Source organism: Scyliorhinus canicula, chromosome 11 (assembly GCF_902713615.1).
Source record: "Scyliorhinus canicula chromosome 11, sScyCan1.1, whole genome shotgun sequence".
Lineage (NCBI taxonomy): Eukaryota > Metazoa > Chordata > Chondrichthyes > Carcharhiniformes > Scyliorhinidae > Scyliorhinus > Scyliorhinus canicula.
Window position 1 is genome coordinate 17,845,341 of NC_052156.1, and position 20,323 is coordinate 17,865,663.

General features: G+C 46.1%; 1 protein-coding gene across 3 annotated transcripts in view; it reads left to right on the forward strand.

Annotated features, from left to right (window-relative positions):
• The window catches only part of LOC119973863 (sodium-coupled neutral amino acid transporter 3-like), a 133,218-nt gene extending 115,844 nt beyond the window's left edge, over positions 1 to 17,374 (forward strand). For all 3 annotated transcript variants that reach the window (XM_038812355.1, XM_038812354.1, XM_038812353.1), the window contains exons 15-16: positions 7,371 to 7,474; positions 12,237 to 17,374. In XM_038812355.1, the coding sequence (XP_038668283.1) occupies positions 7,371 to 7,474; positions 12,237 to 12,341 (209 nt within the window). In that variant the 3' untranslated portion in view covers positions 12,342 to 17,374. The remainder of the gene's footprint in view (positions 1 to 7,370; positions 7,475 to 12,236) is intronic.
• Positions 17,375 to 20,323: the final 2,949 nt, after the last annotated feature.

The following is a 20,323-nucleotide window of genomic DNA, read 5'->3' on the forward strand; positions in this document are numbered from 1 at the left end:
TTTGTACATCGCCATTTCCCAATCTATCACCATTTAACTAATACTCTGCCATTCTGTTTTCCTTCCGAAATGGAGAACTTTGCATTTATTCGCAGTATATTATATTTGCCATGGGTTTGTCCACTTATTCAACTTGTCTAAATAACCTTGAAGCCTCTTAACTTCTCCCCCACAACTCATATTTCCACCAAGTTTATGTGTCACCAGCAATCTTGGTAATGCTATGTTTGGTTCCCTCATCCATATCAGAAATATGTATTGTAAATAGCTGGGGCCCAAGCACTGATCCCTGTGGTACTCTACTAGTCATCACCTACCAGTCTGAAAAAGATCCATTTATTCCTACTCTCCTTTTCCTGTCTGCTAACCAATTCTTAATTCATGCCAGCACATTACCCCCAATCCATGTGTTTTCATTTTGCACACTAACCTATTTTGTCAAAAGCTTTCTGAAAATCCAAACAGGCCACATCTACTGGTTCCCTCTTATCTATTCTGCTAGTTATATCCTCCCACAAGTCCCGAAAGATGTGCTGTTCGGTAATTTGGACATTCTGAATTCTCCCTCTGTGAACAGGCGCCGGAATGTGGCGAAAAGGGGCTTTTCACAGTAACTTCATTGCAGTGTTAATGTAAGTCTACTTGTGGCAATAAAGTTTATAAATATAAACAACTCCAGTAGGTTTCTCAAACATGAGTTCCCTTTCATAAGTCACTGTTGACTTTGTTTAATCCCGTTGATATTTCCTAATTGTCCTGTTATCACATATTTTGTAATAGACACTTTTATATTGAACAAATTACAAATTGTTAGGAGAGAAAAAGAACAAAAAAAAAAAAAAAAAAAAAAAAAAAAGAAAAAAAAACAACAAACAAACACGCAAAAATTAACATACATATTTACAGGTAAGCATCTTCGTAGTAGTAACTGCGCCCGCCCCCCCCCCCCCCCCCCAACATGTTTATTTAGTTTGGTTTTGGGCCTTAGCTAGCCATCGAACCCCCGTACCGAACCTGTAGCCCCTCCCGCTACCTTCCCCCGACTATTCTTCCTCTTGTACATTGGCCACAAATAGGTCCCGGAACAGTTGCATGAATGGCTCCCACGTTCTGTGGAAGCCGTCGTCCGACCCTCGGATGGCAAATTTGATTTTCTCCATTTGGAGAGATTCCGAGAGGTCGGACAGCCAATCCGCAGCTCTGGGCGGTGCTGCTGACCGCCAGCCAAACAGGATTCTACGGCGGGCGATCAGGGAGGCAAAGGCAAGGGCGTCCGCCCTCCTCCCCAGGAATAGATCTGGCTGTTCTGAAACCCCGAAGACCGCCACTATCGGGCATGGCTCCACCCTCACTCCCACCACTTTGGACATAACCTCGAAGAAGGCTGTCCAGTACTCCACGAGTCTGGGGCAAGACCAGAACATGTGGGCGTGGTTGGCCGGGCCTCTTTGGCACCGTTCACATCTGTCTTCCACCTCCGGGAAGAACCTACTCATACGGGTTCTTGTTAAGTGGGCTCTATGTACCACTTTTAGTTGCGTCAGGCTGAGCCTTGCGCACGTGGAGGTGGAGTTGACCCTATGCAGTGCTTCGCTCCAGAGTCCCCACCCTATCTCCATCCCCAGGTCGTCCTCCCATTTCCTTCTTGTTGCGTCCAGTACGGTGTCGTCCCTATCTACCAGTCGGTCATACATGTCACTACAGTTCCCTTTCTCTAGGATACTTGCGTCCAGTAGGTCTTCCAGTAGTGTCTGTCGTGGCGGTTGTGGGTACGTCCTTGTCTCCTAATAGACACTAACATTGTCCCTACTACTGATGTTAGCTTCATGGGTCATAATTCCGTTTTCTCCCCCTCCCCCCCCCCTCCTTTTTTTAAAATAGTGGGGTTACATTTGCCACTCTCCAACCTGCCTGGACTGTTTCCGAATCAACAGAATTTTATAAGATGACAACCAAAACATCCATTATTTCCATAACCATCTCTTTTAGTATCATAGAATTTACAGCGCAGAAGGAGGCCATTCGGCCCATCGAGTCTGTACCGGCTCTTGGAAAGAGCACCCTACCCAAGGTCAACACCTCCACCCTATCCCCATAACTCAGTAACCCCACCCAACACTAAGGGCAATTTTGGACACTAAGGGCAATTTATCATGGCCAATCCACCTAACCCGCACATCTTTGGACTGTGGGAGGAAACCGGAGCACCCGGAGGAAACCCACGCACACATGGGGAGGATGTGCAGACTCTGCACAGACAGTGACCCAAACCGGAATTGAACCTGGGACCCTGGAGCTGTGAAGCGATTGTGCTATCCACAATGCTACCGTGCTTTCCATGGGATATAGATTATCAGGTCTTAGGGATGTATCCATTTTCAGTCCTAGGAAAGCATTATTGTTCTCTCTCTCCTGTTTGGGAAACAGTCCCTTAAAGTACCTTACTGGCTGTATATTCTAAAGGAATTCTATTAGTTGATATCTGCTGCAGTTACTGTTTCACAACAGATAATTACATTTTGATGTTTCATCTGAGAAACATTGCAAAATGCTCAGGATGGTCAAAAGCCAACAGGGGATGGGGTCTCTCATGCACCCCAGGGGGCTGAGTTTCTAGCCCACTTTTTTATATCCCACTTGGTCGAATGTGACTGTATATTGTAGCAGACTGGGCAATTTCATCATCGTCCCATAGAACGTTCTAGTATTAAAAAATGCAGCCGGCAAAAGAAAAAATAGAAATTGTAACTTTATAAAGCATTCCCGTAAAACAGCTGTGGATAGTTTTGGCATAGCTGGCATTACCTAGCTGCACTTGCAGTACACTAACTACTTGTACTCAAGTAGTTAGTGTACTAAGTGCTGTGAAACATGACTTTCATTTAGCAAGGTCAGTAGTTACTGGCAACCTGTTTTTTTTTCAATTGAGTTGTGTAATAAATGTTTTATTATTGTTTGGTTTGCGCTAATGTGCTTTGTGGTGTGATATGTCGTGTATTTTCTTTGTGTTGGTTTGTATTTATGCTATCTATTGTTGGTCAATTTTTATGAGTTGGTTTCAACTTGTGTGTGGGGTGATATAGGTTTACGTATGTTGTGTAGCAATGGGTGTTTGACAATGAATGGTGAGTGGTGAAAAATGGTCTTGTCTGGTAGTAAATAGCCCTGTGTAGTGATGGATGGTCTTGTGTGGAGATGAAAGGTCTTTTGTGGTGATGGACGGTGTTACATTGTCTTGAAGGGTGGTGTTGTCTTAATTGTTATCTATTAACTGTTATGTATTATGTAGTGTTGCATTGTGTTTATAATGGTTCAAACATCTTATGGATGTAAGTTTTTTGAATGTCATACGGCATATATGAGATGCGGTACTAATTGCCTTGGACAGCATGTTATATTGACCAATACGTGAAGTGTTTAAGTGTTTGTTTTTGAGGGGGGCGCCTTTGTAATGTATAAGTCGAGAGAAAGAAAACAAATGTTACTTTGGCATCTTTCCTAACTTCATCTTTGAATGCTTTCTGTGGTTTGGCTCCAATTCAGATGGCTCTGAGATAAAGGCAATCAAAATGGAGAGTACTTAGTGAAATCCATTTCTTATCCAGCATGGAATTCTGATGAAATAGACGGGTTTCCCAGTCATTTACGTTCCCCACAGGTCATAAAACAACAATACTGATTGCAAATCCGACTATAACCTTTTACATATAGAATACAACTCAAGGTATACCTTCAAACCTAATATTTGTAACTGCAAACTTATATTTATTTTATTATAAATTCTGTTCTGTTAATCCCCTCTCCGCCATTTCGAAGCAATCCAGTCTAATAATGCTCTGTGAAGTTACATTTCTTTAAGTTCTGCCTTTTAGGGTTATTTGTGTCAGTAGCGGTGAGCTGTGTGCAAAGCCCCAAATCCATCTTTCTCCACAGTTGAACTCTAGCATCTTGTGGATCCTTATCCTGCCACAGGTTGCAAAGACATTGCATGTGAAAGCACAGCTTCAGAGATCATATAAGGGCGTCACTCACTAAGATGCCACATTGCAACAAAGCAAAGAAATTTTTTAAAATATAAATTTAGATTACCCAATTATTTTTTTCGTATTATGGGACAATTTAGCGTGGCCAATCCACCTCCCCTGCACATCTTTGGGTTGTGCAAACACGGGAAGAATATGCAAACTCCACACAGACAGTGACCCAGAGCCGGGATCGAAGCTGGGACCTCAGCGTCGTAGGGGAGCTGTGCTACTCACTGCTCCACCGTGCTGCCAAAGCAAAGAAATTATGATTTATAACAGCAGATAAGTCATTATTGGAACTATCAAGTGCTCAAATGTATAGGGATGAAAAAGTACAAACGATTGGAGGATTGTCAAAAGACAACTGAGCACTCGGATCCCAATTCTGTTCAAGATTACTATCTGCTAATTCCACAAAGGAAATGAATAAATTGCTCAAGTCATTTCTTCGCACTATTTTTCAGACGCCATGGGTGGGATTCTCTCACCCCAGGGCCGGGCCGGAAAACGCGCCACGCCGCCCCGACGTCAGTCCACTGATTCTCCAGAGAACACGGTCGGCGTGGTGCCAGTCGGGGTCCGCTCTACGGCCCCCCCCCCCCCCAGCGATTCTCGACCCGGGATGGCCCGTGTGGCCACGCAAAAAAAGCTGAGTCCCGCCAGCGCCGTTCACGCCTCTTACCCGGCGGGACCTCGCCGTGGATGCATCCTGGGGCAGCCTGGTGGGGGGGGGGGGGGGGGGGGGGGGGTGGGGGAGGGGGCCCGACCCCAGGGAGGGCCTCCGCTATGGCCTGGCCCGCGATCGGGGCCTACTGATCGGCGGGCCGGCCTCTCGGGCTGGGGGCCTCTTTTGTTCCACGCCGGTCCCTGTAACCCTACGCCATGTTGCGTCAGGGCCGGCACGGTGATTATGCCACTGCGCATGCGTGCATTGGCGTCGGTCCCACTGCGCATGCGCAGACCCGCGGCACCCATCTGACGCCGGGGATCAGCAGCTGGAGCGGCTTGGGTCGCGACGGTGTTTACGACAGCGTCAACACTTCAGCCTCATGATCAGAGAATCCCGCCTCATATTTCACTCACATCAGTGCATAGAGCTGGAAAAGATATTTATAGCATGAAATGATAAAAATTACTCAAACTATCTATGGAATTGGTTACTTGGTGTGGGAAATACTTGGCCTTCTGTCTGAAACTTGCAGTTTGAGTCAGAAAAGTAATTGAGCCTAAATGCTGCAGATGTGCAACTTCTTTGGCCAAATGTTGTGCGAGAAAGAAAGGTGAAGGATGGATTATCTCTGTGTTCACCTTGGGGACTCAAAGTTTGACCTCCGCCAATCTGCACTGAGGTTCTCTGCACTTCGAAACATAGGCAGAGGAAGAGGCCTTTCGGCCCATCGAGCCTGCTCTGCCAATCAATTAAATCTTTGCTGATGGTGGGAAAGTGGCGATGTCCCCACAAGCATGAAGTTTACTCGTGACATTGGGCAAATGATATCTGCGCACATTAAGAGACTCTTAACAATGTTGACTGTTTTCTGAGCAGACACAGAAACCTTTGTTTATATAATATCCACAGGATCCCATGTTAGGTGACAAAAGGTAAAATATAACTGGACTCTTCTGAGCAATACTTTGTGCGTGAGAAAGATGGTACATGGGAGTTATTGGGAAGAAATTTTATTTTGAGATAAGGTCATCCACGTAAGGATAATTTCTGCGTCCTGACCCTGCAAGACATGGGTGTGACACCCATTCCATAATATTTTATTGAAAGCGGAGTAATAGACAGAGAGCACGCTCGCCATCCAATTAAGGGGATAGTGGGTGGTGATGTGTTAGGCAGGTTGGTTCGATGTGGACTGCACTCGATGCAGGGAAGTTAGAAACAGACGTCTAACACTGAAGAAGATCCAACACTGTTTTATTCAACTATAGAACTGCTATACATATTCAGCTGTGGGTCGACACTATACTGATCTGACTGGTGACCTTGTAGTAGCCTGACCAGACTTACTGGCTACCGCATGGTGTTTGCACTTGCTAGCTCGTGGACTCTGACTGTCTCAGTAGCTGGGTCCCTCTGGCTTTATAGTGGTAGTGTCCTGTCTGGTGATTGGCTGTTTGGAGTTGTATGCTTACTGGTCATCCTATGTGTCAATCACTGCCTGTCTGCCTCTCATTATATACATGAGTGGATATTATGACAGGTGGCCTCAGGAATTTGGAGGACCAATAGGAAGCCTTCCCCCAGCACTGAAAGAGTTGCAGCTTGTCGATGCAAGTAAGGGAGAGAGAGGGTGCTTCAAGGTAGGGGCACCCTCGCAGCACTTATAAAATCTCGCAGCTCCTAAATGGTCACAGCTGCCAGGCCGTGTTTGTGGAGGAGGAGCAGCGATGGGGGCTTGGCATTAGGAAAACCTCACACGCACATTCCTACACTTGACAACCTCAGCAGCAACTGCAAATCAAACACAGGAAGTAAAGAAATCAAAAAAAGAACCTTTGCTGTAAGCAAATGTCGTAAATCCTATGATTTAGTTAGTTGGAAGATGCATCAGTGAATTAGCCACTTTATAACAAAGGCTGGACTACTGTCAGACTCTGTGGCGTATTAATAAATAACAGACGAGCATTCATGAGCAGTGTGATAGGAGATCTATTGATCCATATTTCAAAAGCCACCACTAGTGGGTGGGCAAGTGACCCACCTGATGTGATATGAAACAGAACAGAACAATATGGTCCCACATTCATGTCATATGCTACTCTCAGCTAAGGAGACAGGGAGGTTGTAACAACCATAATAAATAAAAGCAGAAAATGTTGGATAAACTCAGCAGGTCTGGCAAGCATCCGTGGAGAGCGAAACAGAGTTAACGTTATGGGTCTAATTGACCCTTCTGCAACAAACAACTAGTCACCAGAAGGGGGACATTGAGCCAGGTTTCCCACTCTGCCTGCTATCCAGTGAGCCAAGCTATTTGAGAATATGAGGCAAGGACAGGACTAGGCTCAGCTGTACTGCTCCTCTCTCCCTCCCACACGTAGAATGGTTTGGATGGAAATTGACTATCTTGACAGAGCGAGGGAGAGACGTACTCTGCACTGAATGTAAGCTGTGTCTGATCTGGTACTCAGTGCCAGCAAGAGGCAGCAAGCAACCAAATATCTCATTCCCCAGAGTTGACGCTTCTTTTGTGGACTGCCTGTGCAAAAAAAACAAAATATATTAACTTCTGACGATAAATTGGTGCCTAAGAAAATGTGCAATGTATAGAAATTCAGATGCTTATGCATTGAAAGGCCTGTCAGATGTTAATGGTTTCTCTTCTCTTCCTTCAGGTGCGACCTCCGCCCCGTGTTTAATTTTCATCTTCCCAGCTGTGTTCTATATCCGGATAATGCCAAAAGAAGAAGAGCCAATGAGGTCGCTTCCAAAAATCTTGGTGAGCCTCCAGTGAGCAAAGCCCAAAAGTGCAGAAACTTTCCGTATAGAATAATCGTTTTCTGAGCATCTCTTGTTAAACGGCATCTCACCACAGATTTATATTGAACTAATCTGGGGTTTCTGTGTTCAAGGACATTATTGACACGACAAACATGGGAAAGCACATGGGCTGAACTTCCCTCCAGGATGGCCTCGCTGTTGTTGGCCTGTTCAGGCAGGACTTGCATTTGTTGTCGTGACCCTGATCCATTGCCCCGATAATCAATCAGCCTCAGACAGCATGAGATGTACTAAAGTCCACATGCTACCACATTGTGCCCTTAGTCCGGTATAAGAAAGACTCAACTTGCAGTTTAAATACGCCCACTTGAGTGGGCCGGGGAGGGGGGCCTGGATATTTAGGCGTTGAGGCAGCAGGGGACGGTGATGGGCAAGTGCTAAAAATAGCTTCACCAACCGGCATGATGGTTCCTCGCCTCAATTCCATCCCTGGGCCATTTCACATGGGACTGGGGTTGCTGGCGGAAGTGCGGATACCCACTCACAAGCAACAATAGCCAATAAACATTTAAGATCAGTTGTTGGGGGTGTTACCCAGAACCCCACAGGCAGCAGGAAACAATGCAACTTCCCGGAAGTGGCCTCCCGGCTACAGAGCCGGGAGCCAGGCTTCTAGGCAGGCTAAGAGGCACCCACCCACTACACCCCCCCCCCCCCCCTTTAAGTCGTTAGAATGTAGTTAATTGCTCTTTGAAATGGTCCCTTTGCGCAACACAACTGCCTGCTGTATTTAATAGGACGGCGAGCCTGTCCCCTGATCACTAATGGGCCAATTAAAGGGAAATCGCAGCCGGGTTGAGAGTTCCCCACACAAAAGATGCAGGTCTCTGACCCCCCCCCCCCCCCCCCCCCCCGTTTAACTCTCACACCGGGGTCCAGAAGTCCAGAAGCCCACAGAGAAAATCCTGTCCTCACGGTAATCCTCAGCACATCCCAACCAAGAATGATGCCGAACTTCAATCTCTACATTCGGCCATCGAGTCTGCACTGACCCTCTGAAAAAGCACCTTCTCCCCGGAACCCCACCTAATCCTTTTTGGTCACTAAGGGGCAATTTAGCATGGCCAATTCATCTAATCTGCACATCTTTGGACTGTGGGAGGAAACCGGAGCACCCGGAGGAAACACGCGAATGATACATGCACAGGAACTGGCATAAAGCCCAGATTTAGTATCAGACATGAGTGAACTGCTGCACATGTAGAGTCTAACACAAAGACACAGAAGTCATTCAAAATCAGAGAGGGGGGTAATCAACCCACTTTTAACTGGAATGTGCTATGTTTGTGAGTTGTTTGTTTCCTGCGCAGTCTGCTTACGGATGTCATGCTCTTTAGGCAGCGTATATCTGCAGTGTAGGCTACAGCCAATCCCAGAATATGATGTGGAGATGCCATTCACCTGAGGAAGGAGCAGTGCTCCGAAAGATCATGTTTGAAACAAACCTGTTGGACTTTAACCTGGTGTTGTAAGACTTCTTACTGTGCCAATCCCAGAATAGGGAGCGACAAATACATCAGATAGGCTCACATCCAACCAGACATGATAGGGACAGTTTGAGGACAAATTTATCGGATTTTAGTCAGGCAGTTGGAGGAAAAACATGTTTATAAATGGACTCAAAAGCCTACACACATTGGGAGACTGTCAGACCCCACTCTTAGGACAGAGAAATGTTTGTTATTTTCTGTACACTATTCAAGGCAAGGCGTAAGAAGCAGTATGAACCGAACGCAGCTTATTTATTGGAACTTTCCAAATCCAACACACACACATGCTCTCAGGAAGCAAACCTTTTTGATTATTCTCTTTCAGCTGACTGGCTCTGTATAAGGAGCAGGAAATGTAATCATAGAAACCCTGCAGTGCTGAAGGAGGCCATTTGGCCATCAGTTCTGCACTAACCCTCTGAAAAAGCACCTTCTCCCCATGACCCCACCTAACCTTTTTTGGTCACTAAGGGGCAATTTAGCATGGCCAATTCATCTAACCTGCACATCTTTGGACTGTGGGAGGAAACCGGGGCACCCGGAGGAAACACACGCGAATATGGGGAGTAAATGCATACTCAACCCAGTCACCTGAGGCCAGTATCGAACCCGGGTCCCTGGCGCTGTGAGGCAGCAGTGCTCACCATTGTGCCACCTTGTTCACAGATAAACAGGAATAAAATTCGAGTGGACGGAACAGAGGAGCATAATTCTTAAAATGCATTCAGGAGAAATTTATTTCCAAGAAGTAACAAGCCCAATAAGAGAAGGGTGCATAAAAGCAAATTGCTGCGGCTGCTGGAATCTGAAACCAAAACAGAAAATACTGGACAGTCTCAGCAGGTCTGACAGCATCTGTGGAGAGAGGCGGGAGCTAACGTTTTGTCTGGATGAGTCTTTGTCAAAGAAAGGGTCAGTTTGGAATTAGTCTGAGGGAATAAAGTGGGTAGGTGATACAGCTGGGAGGGACTTTGGTAGGAATGATCCAAATTCAGTTAGATTTAGGATAGTTACGGAAAAGGACCAAGATAGTCCAGTTGGGACAAATACCAGTTTGGCTTTATCAGCTGAGGTTTAGAACATGTGAGCTTGGGGGTTATGCTGAAACTGTATAGGTCACAGCTGGAGTATTAGATGTGATTCTAGTCCATAGGAAAGATGTGATTGCACTACAGAGGTGATGCACTATCAATTACGCAAAGTCGAGAGTAGGATGTAATCAAAGCTTTATTACACTGAGATGTGTGGCCTCCTACAGCAGCTGACGAAATGGCTGCTGTATGGGGAGCACACATATTTATACTCCGTCTCCTGGGCGGGGCCAGCAGGCAGGGATCTACCCCCGTACCTGTAGTACAGGGGCCTTACCGTAAAGCACCTATAACAACATCCTCTATATACAATATATACATCAGTGGTGACTACCACATTCACCCCCTGTTAAAAATGAGTACGGCGGGGGTGGTGGAGAACTATATACAGGAAATTGTGGGTTTTTTTAAAGTACAGATAAAATTATAAATTCAGGCGGTCCGGTGCTTTAATCTGTCGTAGAGAGCGCCGCAGTGCTGGTGGCAACTCCGGCGGCGGCTTGGTCTTCGGAGACTCCGGGAGCGTGTTGAAATCCTCTTCATCCCCCGGTGTGGGCAAGGGAAGGGCGGAGTGTCCCGGAGCGGGGGCTGTGGTGGGGTGCGCCGGGGGAAGGGAGGGTGGCGCCGGGTCGGGGAGGGGGGATGTGTGTGGAACCAGCTGGTGCCAGGTCCCTGAGGGAGACTGTGTCTTGGCGGCCGTTGGGGTACGCTACGTAAGCGTACTGCGGGTGGCGTGAAATAGCTGTACCCTCTCAACCAACGGGTCCGCCTTGTGGAGTCAAACATGTCTACAGAGGAGAATGGGTCCTAGTAGCTGCCAGCCATGTTGGGAGCTATACCCCGGAGGTGGACTTCCTGGGGAAGGCAAAGAGACGTTCATGGGGGGTTTCGTTGGTCGCGGTGCACAGGAGCGACCAAATGGAGTGGAGTGCATCGGGGAGGGACCTCCTGCCAGCGGGAGGCCGGGTGATTTCTGGACTATAGGGCCAGCTGGACGGCCCTCCAGACAGTCCCGTTCTCCCTCTCTACCTGACCGTTTCCCCTGGGGTTGTAGCTGGTCGCCCTGCTTGAGGCAATGCCCTGTTGAGCGGGTACTGGCGCAGCTCATCGCTCATAAATGAGGATCCCCGGTCGCTGTGGACGTAGGCGGGGAAACCGAACAGAGCGAAGATGGTGTTGAGGGATTTGATGACGGTGGCAGACGTCATGTCGGGGCATGGGACGGCAAAGGGGAATTGTCTGTCGGCAGGACCCACCGCTATCTAACCACACTTAGTCATTTTTTGGGGGCTCTGGGGAGTTTCTCTCTGGGCTAGCCCAGACTTACAGCGCGATCCATCTGAATGGGGACAGAGTCTCGTAGCGCACAAGATTACCTGGGTGATCCCCGGCGCTTGGAATGTCGATAAACCGCGATCTAACTCCCATCCGGGTAGATCAGCGTCCTCGGGGTGGAACTCTCCAACCAGGCCGCAATTAGCCCTGGTTAATGCCCTGAGGAGTTTCGATCACCAGAATGATGTCCCGATCTCTCGAGCCTCCAACCCGGCCCCCCGAATCCCCACCCAAGCCACAATTCACTGGAAGGAGGCCCCCGCAACCCGCACACCAACGCAGTGCACACCCCGGCCCGATCACCGCCGCGCAGCAAATTCCAGTTTGGCACCTTGGCAGTCCCAGCCAGATGGCGGTGCCACCTGGGTACCTTGGCAGTGCTGACACCCAGGTGGCAATGCCAGTGTGGTGGAAGCAGATTCAGTAGTAGGATTTGGCTATCTACTTAAAAGGGTAAAATGTGTAGAGCTAGAGGGAATGTATAGGGGAGTGGGTTGCCCTTTCAAAGAACCAGCTCACACATAACAGGCTGAATGGTCCCCTTTTACACTACATGATTGCATATAATAATATGCAGGATATATAGCACAGAAAGAAGCCGTTTGACTGTTCAATGCTGGCAGTGTTGGATTGTAGTAGATGCACTGGTATATTCCCAAGTTCCTTTCTCTTACAGGTTGTTCCCCCACCCTTTATCCCTGGCAGTTTCCTGCTGACCCTATGCTACTTTGGTAGCTTGACACTTCCTTCCTAAGCTAACCATTTCTCTCTCCTTATTTCCCAGGCGGCTTGTTTTGCAGCGTTGGGCTTTCTCTTCATGACCATGAGCCTGAGCTTCATCATCATCGACTGGTCCACAGGGGGTGGCATCGTAAATGGAGGCCACTAGACAACAGGGAGCCTCATCCACTGAGAGCCAAGTGCCCCCTCCCCGCACCCTCAACAAGCAAGATAATCGCTGTAGAAAACTGCCAACAAACCCAATGCCCACCCTGCCCCTCTGCAATGAGACACACACTGCTAGTACTGTACATGTATATAGTTTTGCACACCAGCAATTTTTATACCGTATAACTGTATAGTAATGAATTGATGCAAATATGTTGCATGAGATTTTATAAAACTGCAACATTTCTAAGTTATTTTGTATAGATCTAGGACAGAGGTGGCATTTTCAGTGTCTGTGAAATAACTGACTTAGTATAGTGTAGAGTCACAGGTATAGTTGCCTGGGGCCTGAATTTAGCACTTTGGGTATACCAGGAGGGGGCTAAGTCTTGTTTTTATAATATATATTTTACATTGTGCTCTTTGACACAACTGAAAACTATACAGAAGCATTTTAAAAGATGGTTAGGAGTATTGCAAAGCAAAAAAACAGATTCTGAACTGCCATTCACTGTTCCCGCTTCCAATCGGCCGACTAAATGCTGTGTGCACTTTTTGTTGTAGATAACAGCAGTTCTGATGCCTGATTACTTAATTTATTTTTTGGAAAAGCCTTGATGTCTCAGTAGATAAATGCATTGTGCGGTGCAATGGTGAACCGTCCTTGCCTGGCCGTTCCCCGGGGTGGGGCGCGATGGGGTGCAAAGCTGCCAAGTGAGCTGGTCTCCGCCAGGCTGTGGTGAGGGGGTTCCCTCGGCTAGTGAGGGGGAACAAAATCAGTCGGGTGGGGGCTGGGGCGGGGGTTCCACTATCCAGAACTCCGCTGACTGCTGTAGGTCCTGAATCGCGCTCAAGCTCAACTGTTCTGCCTCCATTTTGACAGTCTGCAAACTCACTGGCCAGTCGCATGTACAAGATGGCCACTTGGGTGAGGTACAAGAACCCCGACAAATTATAATTTAACATTTTAAACAATATAGATATCTATATATATATTAAATTATTCAGAGATAGATATTGAGCGGATTAATGTATGTTTAGATTTTGCTCGCTAAATGCACAGTAGTGGGCCCCACAGCATTTAAGAAGCATTTAGATCAGCACTTGAAACGCCATAGCATGCAAGACTACAGACCAAGTGCCAGAAAATGGGATTAGAATAGATAGGCGCTTGATGGTCAGCACAGGCACGATTGGCCAATGGGCCCCTTTTTGTGCTGTAAAACTCTATGACACTATTGTATTTTTTTTATATGAAAATAGTCCCGATTAAAACCCTGGGTGGGATTCTCCATCCGTTCACGGAAGTGGGATTCTCCAGCCCCGCTGCAGTGAATGGGAGATTTGGCTGGCCACCAAATTCTGCGTACCTCGTTGGCATCGGTAGAGGGGCAGACTCCAAACGGAGAATCCCAGATCATTGTCTTTTGGCCTGCGTTTCACAGGGACTACGAGCTCAGCCGTGCTTGTGAAATGCACGGTGGTCTGAATGCTCATTCATGAAAGCAATTAGTTGACAATGAAGTTTGGAAAACCAGTGGCTGTTTACGGTCGGCCATTTTGGCAGCGGGAAACATTTTCCTCATCAGCAGGCCTGCGGCTTCCAGGACTGAGGGGCTGCTTTGGACACTTTGTAAAACCTGCCTGCAACCCAGCCTGGTGAGGCGTGCTGCTGCTCCATGCCCTGGAGTGGAGAACCAGGGTTGCAATCCTCAAGACTACTCCTGAAAGGTGAGCCAATTGAGCGACATACACTGAACTGACTGCACCATTTCTCAAGCCAAAAGACTCGGGATGCAATAAAGATATTTCCACCCATGTCTTTGTTTCTACCAACACTACTCTAACACATCCATCAAAGGATGAAATAAGTGCTATGTATCAGGTGTCGTGCCCAGACAAGAAAAGTCTCTGGGGTAGAAAAGAAAATAAGATCAAGCCTATTTAAAACCATTTTGTTGACAACTGCAGGCGGAGGAGGAAATGGAGAGGTTGATTTCCTGTAGTCACTGGGCACTGCTGCTGTTGGGAAGGCTGTCACCTGCTCGAAGCAGTGAGCAGGGCAAATATGTTCCTTACTCCTGCGTGGCACAGATAGCACTCGGAATGATGCGTCAGTCCATCAGTTAGGTGGGCCAACCCATCATGAAGAGGAAGATCGCCCAGTCCATCATAAAGATTGACCAGCCCATTACGAAGGTGGACCTGCCATCAAACCTTCCCAGTGGTAGGGCAGCATCTGTTTGTGTACAGAGAGGTGGGAAATGGCGGACTAAGCAATTATTGTTGGAAAGAAAAAAACACATTTCTATGAGTGAATTTTTTTTCTTTAAACTAAAAATGTTTAACTTTAGGGGAAAGGAGGTCATTCTCTAACACATTTAATGATTTAATCTAACAACTGTATTTTAATAAGTGAATCAAATGACTCATTCTTCACAGGGAACTTAACCATATATAATACAGTGAGTGTGCAGAAAAATGACTCATGGACAACTAGTTCAGTACTGATCTTCTTGGCTGGCTTGGAAACATCCCAGCACTTTTATATAGAATAATAATTCTGGGGGCAAAGAATAAAAATTGTTTTATTTTGTGACGATAATGTCAACGGCTTTGATTAAATGAAAGTTGGATTTTATTTTTGACTCGTATAGTCCTATGCAATATTAATAGTGTTGGTATCAATCTCCAGTAACCTTTGCTCCCAAGCTTTGTGGTTTATTTTTGTCAGATTGCGTTAGTCATGTTTAGAAATTAAGCTCGCCTTGTCAGGTTCCATTACACGATATTTATATTTTATTAAATGTGTAATTAAATTTTAATTTAATAGAAAATAAAAAGGTTTAAAGATTTTTAATATTTTTTTGTTCTGCATAGCAGTGGAAAAGCCTTATAGCGCTGTACCCGGGTGTGTGAAGAAAAACAATGTATGTTTTTGTAGTTCACCGTTTGCTAAATTACACAACATACATTTGTCTTGTATTAATCCTGTGCATTACCCTGTAAATTATCACTAAATATTTTGGGATGTACAGTAATCCACGTGAGATGTGTGTCACACTGGTGTGTTAGGGGGGAACTAATATACATGATATGGTCAAGATTGGCAGGTTCCACTTACCCACCTCACCAAAACAACTTTGTCCAGCTTTTACAAAACACACAAGAGGTCCAACTCGTTAGCTCGTAAATATGCCTTAGACCGTCTTTCAGATCTGTCAGGGTGCTATTCTTTAATCTGTTATCCTGCATGTGTCTCTTTTTCTTCAGTGTGCTAGACCCTCTATCGCTCCCTCTTCCTGTTCCTCAGTCAGTCAGTCTCTAGTCTCCACTTCTGCTGTTCAGTGTATTGCTATTTGAACATATTTATTTTCCTTTGTCAGACAGACTTGATTAACTCTGTTCCTCTGCTGCCAGACCTGCTGAGTTTGTCCAGCATTTGCTGCTTTTATTTCAGATTTCCAGCATCCGCAGTATCTTGCTTTTCTTTTCACCTTTCTATTCACCACCAGGGTATTAGTCCGGCTCTGGCCTGTCACTGTATTCGGTGGCTGCCGCGCTCATCTGAGTCAGAAGGGTGTAAGTTCACGCCTCACTCTTGTATTGAGCCAACACCTCAATGCATCGTTGAGGGCGTGCTGCACTTTTGGAGGTGTATCATTTGCATGAGGCATTATGCCGAGTCCCCAGTTGCCCTCGGGTGGATGCAGGAAAATCCTCGGGCTTTATTTTGAAGAACAGTTAGCCTGGCCAATAGTTATTCCTCAGCTGCCATTGCAAATAACAGTGATTATCTGGTCATTCTCACATTGCTGCTTGTGGAACCTTATCACGTGCAAATTGGCAGCCTTGTTTCCCAAATTTAGAAAAGTAATTAAAGCTCTTGAGATTTTAGAAAATCCTGAATTGTGCAAGAAATTATATACATATAACTTATTCCTTCTATATCTCCTTCCACTGTTTAGAGTCTCAGTTAGTTACAACCCTTAAAGTATAATTCATCCTCCAGGCCGCCAATCCCTAATCCAACAGTGCATCACTCGCTATATCTCGTACGGTCCATTGCGTTAATTTAGTGTGCAAAACTAAATTTGATTATTTGCACCTATGCTAACAACCAGCTTCTCATCCTACTTTTGATTTTATTTCCATTAGTTTGTTAGTAGTTTTCTTTTATCATTTTTTAAAGGATCTGCCTCAAGCCAAGCGACCCTCTCCGACTCAGAAAGTGGGCACTGCCCTGTCCTCTGGTATCCTCCCAGCATTCTCCCGATTGGCTTCACTTTTGAACTGGAGATCCTATTTTCCTATTGCCTCTTGGAGCCAAAGAGTTTCAGTCAGTCTGTGGTTACCTCATAACGGTACATGAGGCTGTAACCGTCTGCAATTTCATTTGAATCTTTAAATTAAATCTCTCTCCCCCCCCCCCCCCCCCCCCCCCCCAAGTCATTTCAGCATGGCAACTCAGCTGCTAGTTGCAATTCTGAGGGACCAAGGGCTGCGACTAGGTTTTCCACCCGGAGACGTTAGAAAATATATTGAGGAGAAGCAGCTCTTGGTAGAGGAATCCATGTTAGTCCATTTATGTAACATCAGAAGCACAATCTTTGGGAAATTATGACCAATAAACCAGATGCCCTGTTGTTGTTGGGTATGGGAACCAAGTGTCAATGGAAGCAGATTTTATTCAGAATTGGGATGGAGAAATAGGGTTGAAATGAGGTAAAAGCAGTGTGCGTGTTGATCTGTGGCCATGTCACAAATAAATTAGTCCCCCCCCCCAAAGAATTTCCTTCATTTCTTTGGCCAACTGGTGGGGTAATGTTGATTTATGTGTTTTGTAATAACACGACATTTTTGTTGGATAAGGTGGAGAAGGAAAAACCTTCTAAAATGTATTTTATCGCCTCCTTAAGTCTTGAGTTCAGTCTATTTTGTGAGACTCGTGCATTGCATAACTGTCGGTGTCGAGTGGATCTGTATCGTGTATAAATAAAAAAAAGTATAAATATTAAACTATTTTAAATCTGACACCTCGTAAGGGACTGCGTTCATTGGCAAAAGCAAGCCAATCTTCCCAGAAGCCAACGTTTAGTGCCATGCCTGGGATTTACACTGATCTCCCACCAAAGCGATGAAGTGCCAACCTAGAGAAATAGCCTGCATTCAGCGTGCTATAAGGAACAATTTACTACCTTTGTGACCCTGTTGGAAAAAAATCATGTGCAGCATGAATCAAAAAGCTACTCATCCTGGGGTTACCATTGACCAGAAACTGAACTGGACAAGCCACATTCATACTGTGGCTACCAGGGCAGGTCAAAGACTAGGAAACCTACGGAGAGTAACTCACCTCCTGACACTCCAAAGCCTGTCCACCATCTACAAGGCACAAGTCTGGAGTGTAATTGAATACTCCCCACTTGCCTGGATGAGTGCAGCTCCATCAACACTCAAGAAGCTCGACACCATACAGGACAAAGCAGCCCGTTTGATTGCTCCTCCTTCCACAAACTTTCAACCACCGACGCACAATGGCAGGTGCGTACCATCTACAAGATACACTGCAGTAACTCACCAAGGTTCCTTAGCACCTTCCAAACCCATGACCACTACCATCTAGGAGGACAAGAGCAGCAGATACCTGGGAACCCCACCACCTGGAGGTTTCCCTCCAAGTCGCTCAGAACCCTGACTTTGAAATATATTACCGTTCCTTTGCTGCGCTGGGGCAAAATCCTGGAATTCCCTCTTTAACAGTGCAGTGGGTGTACCTGCACCTCAGGGACTGCAGCCGTTCAAGAAGCCAACTCACCACCACCTTCTGAATGGCAACTAGGGTTGGGCAATAAATCCTGGCCTAACCAGCGACACCCACATCCCGTAAATGAATACAAATAGAGCTGGATTCCTGTAACCATGTGGGGTTTGTACTCTCCAGTGCCCTGGCAGTTATGGGTACAGGTAAAGAGACAAACATCAAAAGGCTGAAAATTTCAAATCAAAACCTTTAGGAATGCCTTTGGAGAAAGGGAAAGGTATGTTCTGGGTGTGACCCTTCGTTAGAAACAGCCCAAGTTTGTAACTCTTGTGGGTTTACATTTGGTGGCTTTGTCAACCAGTGATTGGGGAAAAAAATGAAACATTCTAGGAGCAGAGGAAATAAAATCTCTCCGGTCTCAGGGCATGATGGAGTGCAGTACACACTGTGCTGGATCTGCACCCAAGGCTGTCCACGCTGATAAGTCCAAGCATGGCTTCTCTTCACATAAAATGTCTGCTGAACTTCAATGAGCTCAAAAGCATTGGAAGGGAAGGAAGTAGGACTTGCCTTCCCGTAGGCGTACTGATGTTGACTACGGAAAGCTGTATTCCAAAGTTAGATATTGCTAACCACCAACCATCTTCCAATTAAAAATAGACCATTAAATTAAATACTATCAGAGAAATGCTTTGACTGCCCCAGCCAAAGTATTTGTACCTTTTTTAAATGCCTTATTGCACCTCTCAAGGTTTTTTTTGACATCACAGGCAGCACAGTCTGTCTAGACAAGGCCATTTGTTTCCAGCCTCCTGCCACTTTGGAACTGGTCCCTTTCTGTTTGGAAACAGGAGACCTTTGTCCAGCGCAGAGTAACAGACCCAAAATCAACAAAAGCAATGATATGGACATGGAGCCTGCCTGCTCATCTGACCCCACTATTACAGATGAATGTTCGTTGTTTTTCAACCATTTCAATTACCATTTTGTCAACAGCAACAGGGCCAGGATCACAATTTTAAATTAAAACTCCTGTAGAAATTGCGCCTGTGATGTGGTTAAATCAATATTCAAAATATTCACACAGCCCTTGAAATGGGCCAACAGCACATCAACCCAGTAGAGTTGGGGAACTTTGGGCAGATATTTAAATTGTGCGCCCCATTGGCACAGTGGTTAGCACTGCTGCCTCACGACGCTGTTACGTTCTGGTTCTTGGCCGGTAGCAATGATGCAATGAAGAACTTCTAGTTCTTGTCTAGTTAGTGTTTTATTATGAAACAAATGCGTGGTAAAGATAACTATGAGAAATATATTACAAGCTACTAATAATGATAAATTATCCTACAACGATTGCAAGTCCGACTATCCACTAACATGAATAACTCCCAACTCCTTGAGGTACAGAGTCACGTGGTGGATTTACACTGTCACCTGCTGGTTGGAGGTAGTTTACATCATTATTTTTTTTTTCTTTTTGTATATAAATTTAGAGTATCCAATTTAATTTTTTCCCATTATGGGGCAATTTAACGTGGCCAATCTGCCTACCTTGCACATCTTTGGGTTATGGGGGCGAAACCCACTCAAACACGGGGAGAATGTGCAAACTCCACATGGCAGTGACCCAGAGCCTGGATCGAACCTGGGACCTCGGTGCCTTGAGGCAGCAGTGCTAACCACTGCGCCACCGTGCTGCCCATACATTATATATACGATTGCTTATGCATCACAGGCGCCAGGGACCCAGATTCAGTTCCGGCCTTGGATGACTGTCTATGTGGAGTCTACACATCCTCCCCATGTCTGCGTGGGTTTCCTCCAGGTGCTTCGGTTCCTCCCACGGTCCAAAGATGTGCGGGTTAGGTGGATTGGCCCTGAGCAATGTGCAGGGTTATGGGATAGGGCGGGGGAATGAGCCTAGGTAGGCTCTTTCGGAGGGTTGGTGAAGACTCGATGGGCTGAATAGCCTCCTTCTGCACTGTAGAAATTCTATTGTTCTGTAAGATTTTACAGCACAGAAAGTGGCCCTTCAGCCCAGCCACCAAGCACCTATCCCTATCCCATTTTCCAGCACAGTCCATAGCCTTGTATGCTATAGCCTTTCAAGTGCTCATCGAAATGCTTCTTAAAAGTAGTGAGGAAATATAGCCCCATCCCCATCAGCTCCCTTCCTTTAAATCCAAGTCTCTTTTGACATGAAGTGACAATAACACATA